The sequence below is a fragment of the Pipistrellus kuhlii genome, unplaced genomic scaffold (genome assembly GCF_014108245.1).
Source record: "Pipistrellus kuhlii isolate mPipKuh1 unplaced genomic scaffold, mPipKuh1.p scaffold_m20_p_3, whole genome shotgun sequence".
In the NCBI taxonomy this organism is placed as follows: domain Eukaryota; kingdom Metazoa; phylum Chordata; class Mammalia; order Chiroptera; family Vespertilionidae; genus Pipistrellus; species Pipistrellus kuhlii.
The window spans coordinates 24066206-24085876 of record NW_023425529.1 but is presented as its reverse complement, the minus strand read 5'-3'; the positions used below and the strand labels follow the sequence as shown (position 1 = coordinate 24085876).

General features: G+C 40.2%; 1 protein-coding gene across 28 annotated transcripts in view; it reads right to left on the bottom strand.

Moving 5' to 3' along the window:
* Positions 1–19671, bottom strand: part of PLEKHA5 (pleckstrin homology domain containing A5) — a 203807-nt gene that overhangs the window by 95074 nt on the left and 89062 nt on the right. Inside the window, exon 1 of one of the 28 annotated variants that reach the window (XM_045587808.1) lies at positions 7010–7140. The exons of the other annotated variants lie outside the window; for them this stretch is intronic. Within the exon in view, the coding sequence (XP_045443764.1) occupies positions 7010–7044 (35 nt within the window). The 5' untranslated portion in view covers positions 7045–7140. Of the gene's footprint in view, positions 1–7009; positions 7141–19671 lie in introns of those variants that run through there. 28 annotated transcript variants of the gene reach the window in all.

Genomic DNA, 19671 nt, shown 5'->3' with positions numbered 1-19671 from the left:
GGAGCCAGTATCATGACTTGGACTTCTGCAAGGACCCAGCCCATAAAAGCAGCCACATCCACAGTGTTGTCAGGTTGGAACAAGGCAAAAGAGAAGTGGACACTATGGGAGCTATTGTATTTCTCAATTTTAGGTAGAAAATTACAGAGCCAACAGTTCACATGTGTAATTACGACTCTTGGTTTCAGTACCCTTATATTCAAACCAAAAAGAGTATTGTACATTCTCAGTTTAGACTTGGTTTTATTATACTCTCAGTCAGTGATCCGCTCCAGCTTGTTTTAAAGTAGAATAGCTTCTATCAGATGAAATCATAAAGCCTTATCACTTTGAGACTCAGTCTCAAATTAGGTAAACAAACAAACAAACAAAACACAAAAAGCCACATTTGTAGCAGTGACTTAGGTATTAAATCAGTTATCTCATTTATTAAATCAACTGGCTTTATGGTAGTCAAAGTTACTTTTAAAAAATGTTTTTATGGATTTTTAGAAAGGAAGAGAGAGGAGAAAGAGAGAAATAGAAGCACAAATGATCAGAATCATTGATCAGCTGCCTCCTGCATGCCCCACACTGGGGACAGAGCCCAAAACCCGGGCATGCGCCCTGACCAGGAATTGAACCGTGACCTCCTGGTTCACAGGACGACACTCAACCACCGAGCCACACCGTTGGACCAAGTAATTCTTAATATACTGTTAAATGTAAAATTCATTAATGTTTTATACAGATAACTATTTTCATTTTTAATAAAAAGGAGAAAAAAAATGTTATGCTGGAATCTGACTACCACAATGACCATTCTTGCAAGTTATTTTTTAACTGAAAATATAATATAATAGCATGAAAAATTGTGCCAACAATTAAAGACAATGTTTTACGAACAGAAGAAAAACACTAAGAGCGCCCTGCCTTTTTTGGAGAAACTGAATTCTTGGGCCTTGGAAATGTGAAGAAGTAACCACCACGTTAGAAATCTACAAGATTGTAATTTTTTTTTTCTTTCAAAACATGAAAAGTGTATATGTCCTTTCCCCACATTTAGTTCTAAGTGACACTTGCCTTTAACTTAGATTTAACTGCTTCCAGATATTCTGCCCAAACCCCAGTGATTCATTTATCCACCATCTACAAATTCCCCTTAAGGTCTTAACCCGTTATCTTCTCCCCTCTCTCCTCTCATCGTTTAGAAAACGGATCACCTCAGACGGGAGCACCTCACTGAGGGAGCCCTCCTCCCAGCATTCCATTCTAAAACCACCACCTTAATAACGACCACGTGGGCATCACACTCGGTGCTGCTCACCCCCTCAGTTGTGTCACACTCGGTACTTGAAACTTGACAATCAACCCTCATACAGACCCTCTGAGGCAGTGAGTCTCAACCTCCCTAATGCCGCGACCCTTTAATACAGTTCCTCAAATGGTGACCCCCAACCCTAAAGTTATTTTCCTTAATACTTCATCACTATAATTTTGCTACTGATATGAATCGTAATGTAAATATTTGTGTTTTCCAATGGTTCTTAGAATATACACAACCACAAAAGTAATTTTGTTTTCTACCAACAATTCAAGAATTAGGTGATATTTTTGGTTGCCAACCAGAAATCACCCCATGAGAATAGACAACTAAACCATCATTGCTTTAGTTCTGGCACTTATGTCCCTCCCCAAGACTCTTTTTAAAAAAAAAAAATATTATTTTATTGATTTTTTTTTTTTTTTAAACAGAGAAGAAGGGAGAGGGATAGAGAGTTAAAACATCTACGAGAGAGAAACATCGATCAGCTGCCTCCTGCACACTCCCCACTGGGGATGTGCCTGCAACCAAGGTATGTGCCCTTGACTGGAATCGAACCTGGGACCCTTGAGTCTGCAGGCTGACGCTCTATCCACTGAGCCAAACTGGCCAGGGCTGTTCTCAAGTCTCTTAAAGTCCCTACCAAGTATCAGCTAAACTTGAATGTGCTAGCAGAGTAAGATTTCTTTAAAAATAAGTAAAATTATGTCACTTTGTTGCTTTAAATCGTGGTTGGCTCTCTGACCTATTTTTAATGTAAAACACAATGGTTTACATAAAGCTATAATTTAATGAATGAGAAGCCTGATTGTTTGATCTAAGGTTAAAGTTTACCATTGAATGATCTATACAAAAAGCACGTTGGAAGCCACAGAACAATGAAAATGATGACAAGGTATATTTTAGTGGTTTAAAAGAATGCTTTTTGAAAATTTATAGTCACCTGCATAAAAATATTAATTGCAAAAGCCTACTGGGGTTTTAAAATACAACTAAGCAGAACCCCAACTCAGAAATATGTCAGCAGTAGACATCTTCTTCTTGGCATTTGAAAGTAATAATGTGACAAATATCTGAATTAATGAAATTTTAGGACTAAATCATCTATCTACTTATATTCCTCAATGAATGCTAAGTAGAAACGGTTTATTATAACATGTATGACATGGAAGGAAGCAAACAAATTAGAAAAAGTTAAATTTAAGTATCATATCTTTCATGTGCCATCTATTACTTGAATGCTAACCTAATTCTAACCTACGTACATATCAGGTCTAGTAATAATTAATGTCGTTTTTAAACATTCGTTTAAAATCTTGCTTGGCGTTGACTTGTATTGACATAACCTTCAAACACGTGGTATCTACAGAACGTGTGAAGTGCAATTAACAAGTTTTGCTTGAAAAAGTTTGTGTTTGCTTTGGTTTTTGTTGCAAAACTAGGGCTAAGATGATGGCGGATGAAGAGCATATTCGGCACTGCATGCTTTACGAGTTCCAATTAGGAAGAAAAGCAAGTGAGGCTGCAAAAAACATCTGTAGTGCTCTTGGTCAAGATGCAGTTAGCGCCAGAAAATGCCAGCGTTGGTTTGAGAAATTTCGCGAGGGAAATTTTTCGTTAGAGGACAAGAGTGGTCGAGGCCATGTGTCCAATTTTGATCAAGAAGCTCTTCAAGCTCTTTTGGTGCAAAATCCTCAAAGTACCCAACAAGAGCTTGCGACAACTTTAAATTGTTCACAGAAAACAATTTCCAATCAATTGTGTGCACTTGGCAAAGTCCAAAAGTTTGGAAAATGGGTTCCTCATGAGTTGACCGACAACAACCGTAATCAAAGAGTCACAATTTGCAGTTCGCTCCTCTCTCGTCAAAACCGTTTGCCGTTTTTAGAGCAAATTGTTACCGGAGATGAAGAGTGGGTGCTGTATGTTAATTTGAAAAGGTGGCCTCAATGGTTGGACAAAAATGAGGCTCCGCAGCCCACGCCAAAACCTGACTTGCATGCGAAAAAAGTGATGTTGTGTGTTTGGTGGAATTTTAAAGGAATTCTTCATTATGAACTTTTACCATCTAACCAAACCATTACAAGTGCAGTGTATAGTGCCCAATTGGAAAGGTTAGCCCAAGCTTTAAGAGAAAAAGAACCCGCGCTGATTAATCGGAAGGGCGTAATTCTTCACCACGATAACGCACGACCGCATACTGCAAGAATCACTGCTGAAAAACTGCGCCAGTTGGAATGGGAAGTTCTCCCTCAACCTGCATATTCTCCTGATATTGCCCCTTCCGATTACCATTTGTTTCGTTCTTTGCAAAACTTTCTTCTTGGGAAAAAATTTAATAATGAAGAATGCCTCAAAAATGCATTGACCGAATTTTTTGCATCAAAAATCACAAGAATTTTACAACAGAGGGATTAAAATGCTTCCTGAGCGTTGGGCACAAGTAGTAGAAAACAACGGCAACTATATTGTTGATTAAATTTTGTTGTATTGTTTAAATAAATTTGATTTTAAAAAGTATTAGAAAACGACATTAATTATTACTAGACCTATACATATAACCATACAATTTAAAAAAGAACCAATTATTTTATTGTAGATGAGGCATTCTTTCCTAGAATCAAACTGATAGAGTTAAACAACTCAATACAAATAGAAAAAAACAACAGTAAACATTTAATTTCACTATGCTTCATTTAATAGAATTTATTTTGATACTGCATGAGCTGTATCTAAAGTTTAGATTCTAAACAATCACTTCAGGAACAAAAAGATGGTTACTAATAAGTCAAGTGATACCGCTAAAAAAAAAATGATACCTCTATGAAACAAAAATATTTTATTAAAAAAAAGCTAGACTTTCTTTCAAAACAGTGTAACTTAAGTATTTTTGTTCATTCATTTGAGACAGACATTGGTGTAACAGCCTTAATACCATTATAAACAAACAAAAAGAGTAATAAAGAAAAATGCAAAGAGGAGCCTAATTAGAGATTGATGTTGGTTAGAACGGGAAAATGTCACAGAAGTGGCTGCCACTTGAACTGAGCCTCAGAATCAGCACAGCCAGAGGTGGCTAGAATGAGAGCACAGATTGATGGGAAGGGGCCCAGAAATGGGGCTGAAAATCTAGGCTTTGAGTTAACAATAGGTTCATGTATATAAAGTTTGTAATGTAAGTTTTGAATCAATCAATGCATTTGCTCCACTCCTGTCATTTCAATTTCAAAATTATATATATATATATAAACTCTGAAAAGGTCCTCACACTAATGTACTTGTGTGACGCACACGACACTTAATTGAGGCCCAGTTTTGTCAGCAAATAATTATCCCCACGCACTGAGAAATTCCTCACGTACAGAAAAAGCAGGCGGGAGGCAGAGAGCTCTGACCCAGAATAGCAGGGCCAGACCCACTTTCTTCAGCAAGGACAGCAGTGAAATCCAAAGCAGAGCTAGCAGTGAAATCCACTGTCCACGGCAGTGCGCTGTGAAGGCTGTGGTGCACCCCAGAGACACATTTCCTTCTGACCGAGTACAAGACCGTGGCCTGCTATTACTTGGTTAGGTAAGTAAGAGGTTTTTACCATCAGTCAAGATGAATCCTTGTAATACCGAGAGCAAGATATTCTCCTCAATCATTTTATTTGCTTCATCCATTCATTTATTTTTGCTCAAATATTTACTAAGCAGCTAATATACACAAGGTTTTGTACTGTCCACCACTAGGAAACAAAAATATAGTTCAAGACTATATGCAGCTTAAAAAACACTACTTCATCTGAATTTATTAACCTAAACTCCATACTTAGAGAATAAATAGCACAATTATACTCTCTCATCCGGCTTCCGTGTTGGTGGAAAGGGTTCCTTAAAGCATACTTAATTCATCAGAAAACAGACAAGCACTTTATCCTCCACGGCTTTAGACCCGAGTCAAACCTTTATGTCAATTTCCGGTTCTTCCCCCTGCAGCTCAGCTCATCCCCTTGTTTTGTGTGTTTTGTTGTTTTTTGCCAGATTTAATTTCCTGTCCGTACAGAAAAGTTTAAGTGGCTTCTCCTCACTTGAACTTTCCTGGTATTTAGGCCCGTGACCTCTGATGCCATAATGCCTCAAAAACATCCTTGTCTAAAATGTACAGTGATATATTCCAACTCATCATTACTATATAACTTACTAAGTTTAAAATATAAGCTATTTTAAAACCATGACAAAATAGTCTAAGTGGATTCAGGATAAATTTTTAAAGGGGATAAAAATATTCATGAGTTCTCCATATACTTAAATATTCTAGCTTCGGGCACACTTTTCAGCTGGGAGCTGAAAATTCTGCAACCTAAGGGAAAAAATGTGGATCTCGAATTAAGGCCGTCGAATCAAATAAAATGTACTTGAAACCCTACTTCTCTATTTCTTACGCTTCTAAATATAGAAATAGTATAATGTACTAAGAATCGTAATAGGAGGCAGTTACTGCTAAATTCCTCAAATGTGCTATTTTTGGAAAATTCACATATAAAATGCTGATTTAAATAACTTTCTTTCAACACTTAACCATCATATCCATATACAAAATGTGTATAACAAGTCTTTTTCTTTATGTGCTTCAGAAGACTGATCTGAAAACATTTAACATGTTTATTAAGAATTTCCTATTGTTTTTTCCTCAACTAGACTTAAAAAGCACAAGTGCCTGTTCTTTAAGAGAAAACTTTGTTTGAAATTTCCTCTAAAGGACCTTGAAATCACAAGGCTGCTACTGAATCTAAAATGGCAAAATGCAAAAAAACTTTAAAAGCTTCAGTTTGTACCACATAAATAGTATGAAATTAAAATAGTATCATTCATCCACTCAAAATAAAGAAAAAAGGTAATAAAGAGACATAAAAAAAATCTTAATAACCTACTTGTTAAACGAATGCTTTCAAAGGCAACTAAATAAAATGTACAATAGTGCAATTCAAAGAGACACGACTAAATAATGTTAAGAAATAAATCTTTAAAGGACTGTTACCCAGCCTTTACAATCTATAGTAATACCTTTTCTTAATCTCTTTAAATGCCAAAATACCATCTGTAATAATCTCCTGTCATTATATTGCTCTTAAATTTTAGGTTAGTGAGGATTCCTATTTTGACTCACCTTACTGAAATAGCCCAAATAATTAAAGAATTAAATAAATATCAGCAGCTTCAACAAACTGTTCATTAGTATAGACTGATGCTAATACACTTTTAAACAAAATCATGATATACTGATATTATTAGCATCTCTACAGGAACTTGAGAATCATTCACATCAAGATCTCTTTATAAAAAAAAAAATCAAGTCTCTCCTCTGAATAAGTTAAAAAAGAAACAGGATAAATTAAAAATTTTAAACGAGAACGTTTGGGCGTTAAAGCAATTTGCAACGACCATACATGTGTGTAGTTTAAAGGTAAGGGGAGACTAAGAAGATTAGATCTGAAAAATGCCCGAGTCGTTTGAAAATTTAAATCACATATCCCACTTCTACATCAATATAATACTTTGGTTACAGAAACATTTATAAAATGCAAACCCTTTGCACGAGGCACTGTGCCTGGCACCGGGGCCGCAAAGATCACTTGCCACAGGATCATTAGCTGAGGGAAAAAAGAGGGCTACTGCTCCTTTAGCCACGAGCTATTTTTACGTAAAAGTAACAGGAACTGCTCACCAGCCTTCATCAGACTCACATTCGTAAACAGACATTCAACGACAGGCAGAAAGGGGACCGGAACGAGAAAGAGAGACCCAACTCCTTTGTCTCTGAGCTGCTCCCAAATGAGCACCGTGGGGACTGAGCGCCCGGGAGACGCACTGTGGCTGTCAGGCAGGCCTGCCACTCTGCGGGGCTGACACAGGCTGACGTCACAGCCTCACATGTCACCGCAGCCACCGCAAATTAAGGCAGCTTCCCCAGGAAGAAGTGGATGTGATTATGCCTGCTTTCCAGCCCTAACAGGAAAGTGTGACTTCGGTCCCCTTGCAGCTGGCATGTAGCGCAGATGAACTATCAGCATGCAGGTCTGCAGACAGCTCTTGAAGAAAACACTCAGTGAGAAACTTTAACGTTAGCTCGGAAAAATATGTATTTCCTATGAAAACGGTAAACTTGCCAATATGAAGGACTCCTTTAAAAATAGTTTGTTGTTGTTTCCAAAATTGATACTTATTTAAAAAATTCTACCAATAAAAGGTATAAAGAAAGCCAAGAGTCTGGAGTCCCACCACCCAGAAATGGTAAGTTACTCAGGTTTAATCATCACTGATTATGTGAAACACGTTACGAAAGACACAAGTTCTGCAATTATCTTTGTTTTTATTGAAGAAACTGGGGCACAGAATAGTTAGGGAACGTGTCCATGGTCACAGCGCTAGTAAGTAATTCACCAGCAAGATTCGAACCCAGGTAGAGAGTCTCCATTGCCCATATCTTTGATCACTAAGGCAGCGTTTTTCAACCGCTGTTCCGCGGCACACTGATGTTGCCTGGTGTGCCGTAGGTGCAGACAAGACAAGAATTTTATAATTTTTAACTATTTTGTTTACTTAATATTTCATAATAAAGTAATTATAAAATACTTTCTTTGTGTTTATTTGATTCCTATTCAAGAGAATTACTTTATATATAGTCAATATAGGCACAGAGTTAAATTTTTAAACATTTTCTAATGGTGGTGTGCCTCGTGATTTTTTTCATGAAACAAGTGTGCCTTTGCCCAAAAAAGGTTGAAAAACACTGCACTAAGGCACACTGTCTAGCAGTAAAAAGAACAGCTGCTAGCATTGGTGCACATCCTTTTAGACTAGAGTCTGTATATATAAACATATATTTATTCGACATAGGAAAATCAAACTATACATGCTGTTTTGCAGCCTACTTTTTTTCATTCAACAATATGTCATGAACAGTTTTTCATGTCAGTAATTATGTTCCTAACTTTTCCTTTTATTCTCTTTTTTATTGTTAATCCTCACCTGAGGATATTTTCCCATTGATTTTTAGAGAGTGGAAGGGGGAGAGACACATGGATTGGTTGCCTCCTGCAGTCACCCTAACTGGGGCAGGGAATCAAGCCTGCAACCGAGGTACGTGCCCTTGACCAGAATCGAACCCAGAACCCTTCAGTCCACAGGCTGACACTCTATCCACTGAGCCAAACCCACTAGGACCTAACTTTTCCTTTTATGATCACTGCCAATCACAACTATCTAAACCTGTTTACCACCACACATTTAAATTTTTTTGTTAATATGAACAATATTCCATGTATATAACTGTCCAGACATACCTGTGCTTTGTGTGTTTAGCTGTGAAAGATAATTCTTAGAAGCGGGGTTGACAGGTCAAAGCATGAGTGTGTTTTCCACATTTAAAGGCTTTGTCCTCCAAACAGAGGTAACAAGTTATATATGTGTATCTCCATAGATTCGATTCTCATTTCCCCTCATACTGGGTATTGGTCATTATTTTTCTTCTTTGCAAGTCTAATCGAAAATGATTCACACAATTATAATTTTGTCTATGCGTCTTCACTGCAAGGGAGGTTAAGTCCTTCTTCACATGTCTGTTCTCACAGGAGGCAGCCCAGGTTCATGGTCACACGGACAAAGCTTCTAGTCTGAGGACCCAAGTTCAAGCCCAGCTCTTCTCAATAGTCCCCGCACCACAGGCAAGTTGCTTAGTCTCTCCATGACTCACTCTCCTTATACAAGAAGTAAAGGTAACTTAATCCTCGTGGGATTTTGGTGAGAATTATATGAGGAAAAACCATGTAAGCAATTGGGACAGTGCCCACCATATGTGTTTAATTAAATGTGAACTCATATTTAATAGCCAACTACGGTACATTTCTTCTTGCATTTAATGCCCTTCATCCAAAATGATTAGGATGCTAATAATGTAAAAATGTTCAGATACCTCAAAATGAGTTGTCTCACAACTAAATCTGCCAGGCAACTAATTTAACCAGTGTTAAATGATACTGCTATAACAAAGATTTAAAATAGCATTCCCAAGCTGAAAAACACACACACACACACACACAAAATTGTTTCATCATGTAGTTTGAAATATAGACAGGAAAAGCCAACATGGTTTGCTATGTAATCAGAAGGGTTTGCATATGTTTTAGAGAAGTGGTGATTCATGATCTTTCCCTAAAGTGAGGGTTTGGCTAGTCTCAACCATGTTCAGTTTAAACATCTCTCACTAAAAAAACAAAACCCATTCTAGAGAACATCAAAAGAAGTCAATAAAACAACTTTTTCCACAGTTCTAAAAGCACAGGACAGCCAAAACCGGTTTGGCTCAGTGGTAGAGCGTCGGTCTGCGGACTGAACGGTCCCAGGTTCGATTCCGGTCAGGGGCATGTACATTGGTTGCGGGCATATCCCCGGTAGGGGGTGTGTGCAGGAGGCAGCTGGTCTATGTTTCTCTCTCATCGACATTTCTGGCTCTCTATCTCTCTCGCTTCCTCTCTGTAAAAAATCAATAAAATATATTTAAAAAAAATAATAAATAAATAAATAAAAGCACAGGACAGTGCCCCTTTCAAATAACCTAACAACCTACAAAAAAGAACATATGATGGTTAAAATGTATGAAGCTTATTATCCATACCCCCCAATCAATGTGACCTCTGTTATGTAATACCCCAATAGTCTTCAACTGCTTTTACCACCAGAAGAGTTATTATTCTTGCAGATCTGGTTTGGGCGTATTCACTGTTTCACAGGCTGTGTAATTATCCCATGGAAAAGCAGACATTTCTGTAATATAATTGCAGCATAGTATGTTTGTGGAATCACACAGTGATAAGGTGGCTCTGCATTTATCAGGAGATAAACAATAATAATGAAGCAGGAGATCTGTCAAGAGACTGTAAGAGATTACCAGAGATACTGAGGACTAACAAGTTGCCCAAGTGTCTGGTTTATGAAGTTACCAGCACCCTGTACGATTTCTCTAGGATCTAGGAGGCAGGCCCCTTCCTCACTCACCCCCCGGATCACGTGACTCCCACAGGGAACACAGAGCGGGTCAGGCAATGAGCTTGAAAAGAGGGAATCGGATCAGGTCCCTCCTCTGAAGGCCATAACGGCCTGGAACTGACAGTTTATTAGGTAAGAGAGAGCTGTAAACAGATCATTATAACATAACCCGATTTGCGAAGCACAGAAGAGGAAGAGGCAAAATGCCTGGGGGAAATCTGGAAAATGCTTATTAGCAAAGTAAATGACAGCTGACCTGACTGTTTCAAGAGATTTCAGTGAGAGACAGCAGTAGCGGTACAAGTACAGATTTATGATGCAATCTGAAATGTACACCTATAAAAGGTGCCCAATTAGCAGAGAAATGATTAATTTAAGGGAAAAAAAAAAAGCATACCAACAGGGCTAGTCTCACAAGTGCCTTATAAAATTCTCCCCTGGTTTCCCCGAATGCCAGCGCTGCATAGTTTAGCTTTCTCAACTCTGCCCAGATCACATTTTAGGAAATGAAGCTGAGGCAGACACGGATGGATGCCCCACCTTCGTCAGAGCTAATAAACGTCTTTACATGAGCAGTGACCCTAAATCTCAATGAACCATTATTCTCTTTTCAGGTATCCCCACGCTAAAAGGCAGGAACTGCACTTCACTAAAAAGCCACAGGAAAAGCAGTCCAGGAAGGGCCTCCAAAGTTGTCGCCAAAAATAGCGTTTCAGCCGAGACTGGTTTGGCTCAATGGATAGAGCGTCGGCTTGGGGACTGAAGGGTCCCAGGTTCGATTCCGGTCAAGGGCATGTACCTTGGTTGTGGGTATATCCCCAGTAGGGGGTGTGCAAGAGGCAGCTGATCGATGACTCTCATCGATGTTTCTATAACTCTCTCTCTCTCCCCCTTCCTCTCTGAACAAAATCAATAAAAAAATATAAAAATAATAAAAATAAAAAAATAAAAGGAGAAATCTCTTTAAAAAAAAAAAATAGTGTTTCAATGAGTCCCTCCGATAGGTCTGTGACTAGGACTGAGGACCAGTTGTGACAGCTATACTTTTTCGGTTCTTACTCTTGACGTCACTTGACAAGGTCGCCCTTGACCTTGACTCAGGTGACCTGGTTCCCCAGTGTCCGCTTTGCGTAACAGGCTGTAGTCCAAATGACTCAACCTACTACCCAATGATGTGTCTTCATTATATTGATTCATTATATTTATCTTCATTATATTTATTCATCCCTGATATCCAAAGGAGAGCTAAAATTCCACAACGCAGCAAACTCTAGGAAAAAGTAATTGGAAGAGTTGAATGATTTAAGCATCAAATTAATCCATAAACATCTGCTTAGGAAGGGACCACTTAAAATGAAAAGCCCTTCACATCTTTAGTATCTTCTCCCCCAGGTGTGGTAGCTACTAAAAAAAACCAAACAAAAACAAACAAACAAACAAAAAAACCCCGCTTGCTTCCTAATAGGATTCAGAACCTCCTAATGAAAACTATACAGTTCTCAGGTCATCAATGAGCAAAGGTGGTCCTCGAGGGCCAGTTTACTAAGGCCTTGACTTAGCCATTTTATATTCTTCATTTTATTTATTTTCCAATTCTTTTTAAGTCCTTCCTTTGTGTGTGTGTGTGTGTGTGTAAGAGAGAGAGAGAGAGAGAGAGAGAGAGAGAGAGGAGAGATGGGTTGCCAGGACTTCCTACTTGTGGATATCACCAATTTACACAGTAGAGGGTCCAGCACAAATGCTACCTCCTGAGACATTTCCCCAACCTCTGTCACTCAGTGGCTTCCAGGGCTACACATCAGGAATAACTGGTGTGACCAACTAAACTGCTGTCAAACATACTTAATCCCACCTGCCAGCAGGGATGTATACAAACTTTTGCACAATAAATAAAAAGTAATATTCTCATGGAGAATGGACTAACTCTAATAAGTTCTTTACACAATGAAATACAAGCCAAAGGGAGAGATACAATCTAAAAGACAATGATGAGGACATTAAAATGGATCATCTTCCTTCCATTTCCCGATGATCATATGAAATCTCCACTTCCGTGCGCTAGGGATAATGTCTGGTTATATTTACATCTTCTTTAAACATTTGAACTCTCTCGGTACTTCAAGATAATTTCACCTGACAGGGGAAAATGTATTACTAGTGGTGAATTGTTAGTAGGCTCTGCTCTCTAATTGTATTTTCTCCTCTTGTTGACTGGAAGCCTTCCTGATAACATAAACAGCGGATCAACTCATTTTGTGTGTCTTGTGTATTAACATATTGTATTTTTACAATAAAGTAAGCTAGCAAAAAAGAAAATATTAAGAAAATCATAAGGAAGAAAAAACACATTGACAGTATTGCACATATTTATTGTGGGGGGGAAACTGTGTATAAGTGGGCCTGAGAAGTTAAAACCATATTGTTCAAGGATCAACTGTGCGTGTGTTTTGTGAAAGATAATCTTAAACTCCAGCACAATAAAGAAATCCAGACTCAAAGACACGTTGATGAGTAAATAATTGACAACCAAGTTGTGTAAGAAATAAATAGAATTTCAGCTCTAATTTCCTTGCCTACATCCCAATTTCAGTCTGGATGAAGACACATTTAAAATATATATATTTTTTATTGATTTATTTTATTTTATTTTTTACAGAGAGTAAGAGAAAGGGATAGAAAGTTAGAAACATCGATCAGCTGCTTCCTGCACACCCCCCTCACTGGGGATGTGCCCACAACCAAGGTACATGGCCTTGACCGGAATCGAACCTGGGACCTTTCAGTCCGCAGGCTGATGCTCTATCCACTGAGCCAAACCCGTTTTGGCTGAATACACCTTTTTTAATGATAGTTGAAACTGTAGAATCTAGCTGATTTTCTACAGAGTGATTTACCAATAAAAATTTTATTATTTAGGTACTAAGTTGATTCTACATTTATACCATCTGCCTCAAAGATACATGGTCTGTTTTTGATGTAGGAATAGAATAAAAAATACAACATTACCAGTTACGTGACATACTAGTAATCGGCAGGTCTCGTGGCAACAACTACAACCAGGACCATTTGCTTGCCAACACCAAGTTTTATGGAGGTATGGGAATTCTCCCTTAAAACCGAAAAACAGGTTTTAACTTGCCACTTTTTAAAAAAATATATATATTTTATTGATTTTTTACAGAGAGAAAGAGAGGGATAAAAAGTTAGAAACGTCGATGAGAGAGAATCATTGATCAGCTGCCTCTTGCACACCTCCTACTGGGGCTGTGCCCGCAACCAAGGTACATGCCCTTGACCGGAATTGAACCCGGGACCTTTCAGTCTGCAGACTGCAGGCCGACGCTCTATCCACTGAGCCAAACCGGTTTCGGCTAACTTGCCACTTTTTTACACTCACATTCTCTGGCAATGGAGGCATAATTTCTTTGAGTGTTTTTATGTCCCTTTTGTATAAATTCCTTGGCCCACAAGTTTTTCCTTCTTTTAAATACAAATATTTTAATAATTTAATTTACTTTTTAATATATTTTATTGATTTTTTTTACAGAGAGGAAGGAGAGAGATAGAGAACTAGAAACGTCGATGAGAGAGAAATATCGACCAGCTGCCTCTTGCACACCCCCTACAGGGGATATGCTCGCAACCAATGTACTTGCCCTTGACCGGAATCGAACCCAGGACCTTTCAGTCCGCAGACAGACGCTCTACCACTGAGCCAACCGGTTTCGGCTAAATAGAAATATTTTAGAAATTTACTGGAAATGTTATACATATTGCTGCTTAGTGTTAAAAAGAAAAATAAACAAACCCAGGTTGGGATTTAATTTCCTTGACTATTATTAATAGGTTTTTTAATTCATTCAACGAAGATTTACTGGGGATATTGCTCCTTCTCTAATAGGAGCATTGCTAGATCCTGTGAAAGGAAAAAAAAAAAATCAAACCAGTTGTGGGTAAACAAGTACATAACTGAAATACAAGTAAGAATATATGCTTTAGCCCTTCCTGGTTTGGCTCAGTGGATAGAGTGTCGGCCTGCAGACTGAAGGGTCCTGGGTTCGATTCCGGTCAAAGGCATGTGCCTTGGTTGCAGGCACATCCCCAGCGGAGGATGTGCAGGAGGCAGCTCTCATCGATGTTTCTAGCTCTCTATTCCTCTCCCTTCCTTTCTTTGAAAAAAATCAATAAAATGTTTTAGATGTGATAACCCAGTTCTTGCAATATCCCAGAATTTCTGCCCCGAGCAAAGTAATGAAAGGAGGTACACATTCTCCCCTGAGGTATGAGAGCTGGCTGGGGCTCGGGCAGCAGCATCCTGTCGCTGCAAAGATGGAGCAGATGCAAGCAGTTCTGGGCCCCCTGAGTACGAAGATATTGAGAGCCTCATCTTTAGGGGAACATACTGGAATCAGCAGTACAGGCAGCAGCCAGGTACTGCAAGGACTTCAAAGTCTGGAGTAAAGGGAAAGAAGCCCAGTGGGCATGGTTCAGCAGTTGAGTGTTGACCTATGAACCAGGAGGTCACGGTTCGATTTCCAGTTAGGGCACATGCTCAATCCCAAGTAGGGGGCATACAACAGGCAGCCCGTTGATGATTCTCTCTCATTGATGATGTTTCTCTCTCTCTCCCTCAGACCTTCCTCTCTGAAATAATTTTTTTTTTTTTAAAGGGAATGCAAAAACCTTTTTCATGGGTGTCTGTCACTTATTGTTCTAAAACTGCTATAACACTGTGGCTAAAAGAGAGATAACAGGTTCTAACCTATAACAATAAAAGCACAATATGCAAATCAACCCAAGGACTGAACAGAATGACCTCCCAGACAACCATGCACTGGCACGGGGCCAGCCAAGGTGGGTGCGATGCTATTGGTTGGGGGAACTGCCATCGCCCCACAATCACCCTGCAGAGGGAGGCTTGGGCTACCAGCCAGTGGGGCAATCAATGAGTGGGGGTGGTGCTGATCGATCTGGGGGGTGAGAGTGAGTGGGGGGGAGCACGAAGAACTGGAAACCAGGGGTGTGTGGCGGCATAAGCAGGCAGCTCCAGGCCAAGGTGGGTGTGTGTGTGTGTGTGTGGGGGGGGGGGGGGGGGGGCGGGGCCACGAGGCAGCCAGGGCTTGAAGGCCTACCCTTGCATGAATTTCATGCATCGGGCCTCTAGTACATTCATAAAATATGAAGCATAGATATTTCATTAGTTAATGACACCAATTCTTTTAAAACGTACACATGTATTTGAAGTCACATACTTTTGAAGTATAACCATGTTAATTTTACTATATTAGAACACTGGCTGATAATTCCCGAAAATGCTTTAAGTGGAAACAGTCACTGAGATAAAACTGCCTGTAATTCCACATCATTTATTTAGGAAAATTATATAAAACTCTCTAAAACTGAATAGCATTTAAGTTTATCTGCAACAAATTCCTTATAAGATCGCAGTTTTTATCTACTAGCTATATTTTTCGAACTTATAATAAACATTAAAATGAGAAAATTTTATTCATATACTACCTTGTTATACTGTCAGTAACGTTAAAATCCTCACTATAAAGAGTGGAGTGAGTTAGTTGGTTAATATATTAAATACCTTATCATCTATCCCCGTTCAGGGCAACTAAGACCATCACACGAGCACTGTGAGTATCACTCAACTGTATCAGAGGCTCATTAGCTTCAAGGACGTTGGAAATGTTGTTTTATGTTGAAACTAGAGGCACGGTTCACAAAATTAGTGTATGGGGTGTGTGTGTGTGGGGGTGGTGTCCCTCAGCCCAGCCTGCACCCTCTCCAATCTGGGATCCCTCTCACAATCCAGGACTGCTGGCTCCCAACTGCTTGCCTGCCTGCCTTCCTGATTTCCTCTAACCACTTCTGCCTGCCAGCCTGATCATCCCCTAACCATTCCCATGCCAGCCTGATTGATGCCTAACGGCTCCCCTGCCAGCCTGATTGCCCCCAACTTCCCTCCTTTGCCAGCCTGGCCACCCCTAACTGCCCTCCCCTGCAGGGTTGATTGCCCTCAACTGCCTTCCCCTGCTGGCCATCTTGTGTCCACATGGGGGCAGCCATCTTGTGTGTTGGAATGATGGTCAATCTGCATATTACTCTTTTATGAGATAAGATAGAGGCCTGGTGCATGGGGGGTGGGGGGTGGGAGAGAGAACAGCTGGTTTGCCCTGAAGGGTGTCCTGGATCAGGGTGGGGGTTCCCCTTGGGTTGTGGGGTGGCCTGAACGAGGGGCCCCTGGTAGTTTGCAGGCCAGCCACACCCCCTGGCAACCCAAATGGAGACCCTGGTATCTGGGATTTGTTTACCTTCTACAATTGAAACTTTGTATCCTTAAGTGGAGGCCTAGGCCAGCCAGGGCAGGTGGGGAAAGCTTTGCTTCCTCCGTTGCCAGGGGCAACCTTAGCCTGTTCTCTCCAGCTCCTCCGCTGCCGCCATTTTTCTTGGGATTTATCTTCTATAATTGAAACTTTGTATCCTTGAGTGGAGGCCTAGGCTGGCCAGGGCGTGTGGAAAGCATGGCTTCCTCCATTGCTGGGGAAACCCAAGCCTCCCTCCTGCTCTCTGTGGCCGCAGCCATCCTGGTGGGGTTAATTTGCATACTCGCTCTGATTGGCTGGTGGGTGTGGCTTGAGCAGACTGATGGTTAATTTGCGTATTACTCTTTTGTTAGGTAGGATGAGGGGAATTCGAAGTCTGTGGATGGCTAGAAGGCCCTTGCATAAATAGGAAACCAAAATTCGGCTACCCCAGCAGCCAAACACACCTTTGGAATAGAGGCTTGGAATAGAATTTCGTTTGGTTCTTTGTTCTTCTCAGTGAGGATTCTGCTGCCTGAACCTATTACGCTAGCTGATCTCCCTGTCAGAATATTTCATATAAGGTGCTTACTAGGATGGCTTAAAAAAGACACAAAGCAGGGAGGGACTTTTCTATTCTTACAGAAATAGGTTAAAGGACTGTTTCTGTACCCACTTACTAACAGCTGTGTGTGTGTGTGTGTGTGTGTGTGTGTGTGTGTGTGTGGCAGAATTCAGTCTTGGACTTGCTTTCATGCTAACTGGTAGCAGGGCTGTGTGGAAGGAAAATAGGGGTCACAAAGGTGAAGGCCCAAATGGGCTTATCTCAACTTCCAACATACCCAGGAATCATTCCATACAACCAGTGACATGCTTTGAAATATGCCAAGTTAAATCTTCGATTTAATAAACTATTATGGCTGCAGACTGAGTCTCAGATGAGTTGTTGGTGTACAAAAGTAGTACCACCTCCCAATCAGAACAACAGGCTTGGAGTGTATCCAGTTTCATTTCTTCTCAGAAGCAACTTTTAAACAACAATGAACAGCTCTGAAATGGGGAGGCTTCTCACATCGCGTCGCATTTTACGATCACTGTACACTAGGTGGCAGTGGTGGTATCATTTGTATTACCTGTGCACTCTCATGTGTCAGAGGCATAGCATGTCAATAGCTTAGAGTAAAACCCCAGAGGAGAAAAGGCAAGCACACGCTTACCGATGGCTGTGGGGTGAAGGCCCTCAGCAACATTTCAGACTCAGGAATCAAAATTAGGCTAGGACTCTTCTTGGCGGTGACAATTTCTCAGAGGTTTCCTGCTTTTTACTCAAGTGTTGGTGCACAATGCCTTTAGGCTGAATTTAGCGCATTTCCAAAGTTACTTGGGTCAGCACCATGCTGCCCATGTCTTCATGAAAGGCTGTACCATAGATCTGTAGGAGAGTCCTTTGTCACAGTCTGAACTCCATCCCAAGATTCCTCGATTTCTTAAATGATTTTTTACTTTATTTTAAAAAATATTTTTATTGATTTTTCAGAAAGAGAGAGGGATAGAGAGATAGACATCCATGAGAGAGAAATACCATCTCTGCACGCCCCCTACTGGGGATCAAGCGCCTAATACCCAAGCATGTGCTCTGACTGGGAACTGAACCAGTGACCTCTTGGTTCATGGGCTGATGCTCAACCACTGAGCCACACTGGATGGGCCCTAAATGACTTTTTAAAAATTTGCATCGGGGTTTCACTCTTTTTGCTGTAGAGTTCACTGGATTTTGACAAACATGTAGTGTCATGTAACCACAAATACAGTTTCAACACCCTAACGTCCCCTGTGCTTCACTGTTCAACCCTTCTTCCCTTCCCCCCAAACCCTGAGCCTTTTACTATCTCTATCGTTTTTGCTATTCCAGATGTTTATGGGAATCCTACACAAGGTGGACTTTTTAGACTGGCTTCTTTCATTTAGCAACGTGCATTTAAAACCCACCTGTATTTTTTTGTGGCCTGGCCATTTTTTTTCTCCTGCTGAGCAATAGTCCTTTTATGTATGTGCCACAGATTGTTTATCCAGCCGCCTAGAAAAGGACAGCATCTGGGCTGCTTCTAGTTCTGGCCATTGTGAATGAAGCTGCTGAAGACATTCATGGGCAGGTTTCTGTGTGGATATAAGTTGTCAACTCATTCAGGTACATACCAGGGATCCTGACTGCAGGATGGTACGGTAAAACTCTGCTTAGCTTTGTAAGAGGCTGCCAAGTGATCTACCAACTTTGTCTTCCCACCAGCAATGGGTGTGGGTTCTCGTTGCTCCACAATATTGCCAGCAAACAGCATGGTCAGTTGTTTGGATTTAGCCATTCCAGTGTGTGTAACGGTATTTCATTGTTAATTTGTAGTTTCCAATGATAAGTACACTGAGCATCCTTTAACATGCTTATCAGCCATCGGTATATTTTCTTCGGTGAGGTATCTGACTAAATCTTTTGCTCATCATTTTATTTTTTAAAAATATTTTTATTGATTTCAGAAAGGAAGGAAGAGGGAGAGATAGAAACACCAATGATGAGAGAGAAGCATTGATCAGCTGCCTCCTGCACACCCCACCCTGGGGATTGAGCCCACAATCTGGGCATGTGCCCTTGACCGGAATCGAACCTGGGACCCTTCAGTCCATAGGCCCATGCTCTATCCGCTGAGCAAAATCAGCTAGGGCTTGCTCATCATTTTAATTGGGTTGTTTGTTTTCTTACTGTTGAGTAAAGGTATTTTTAATGAGGGCAGTATAGTTGTTTTTTTTTTTTTTTTTTTTTTTTTTTTTTTTTTTTTTTTGTGTGTGTGTGTGTGTGTGTGTGTGTGTGTGTTCAAATTTACAAAACTTTAAATAGAGAATAAATTGACACCACCCAACTCAACAAAAGTGGAACCAATAGCAAACTCCTTGAGTCTTTGGCTTTTTCTCCCTTGAAAAGCAGCACATAAAACTGAACAACCCAAATGCCACGAACTTATGGAGAAATGATGAAAGA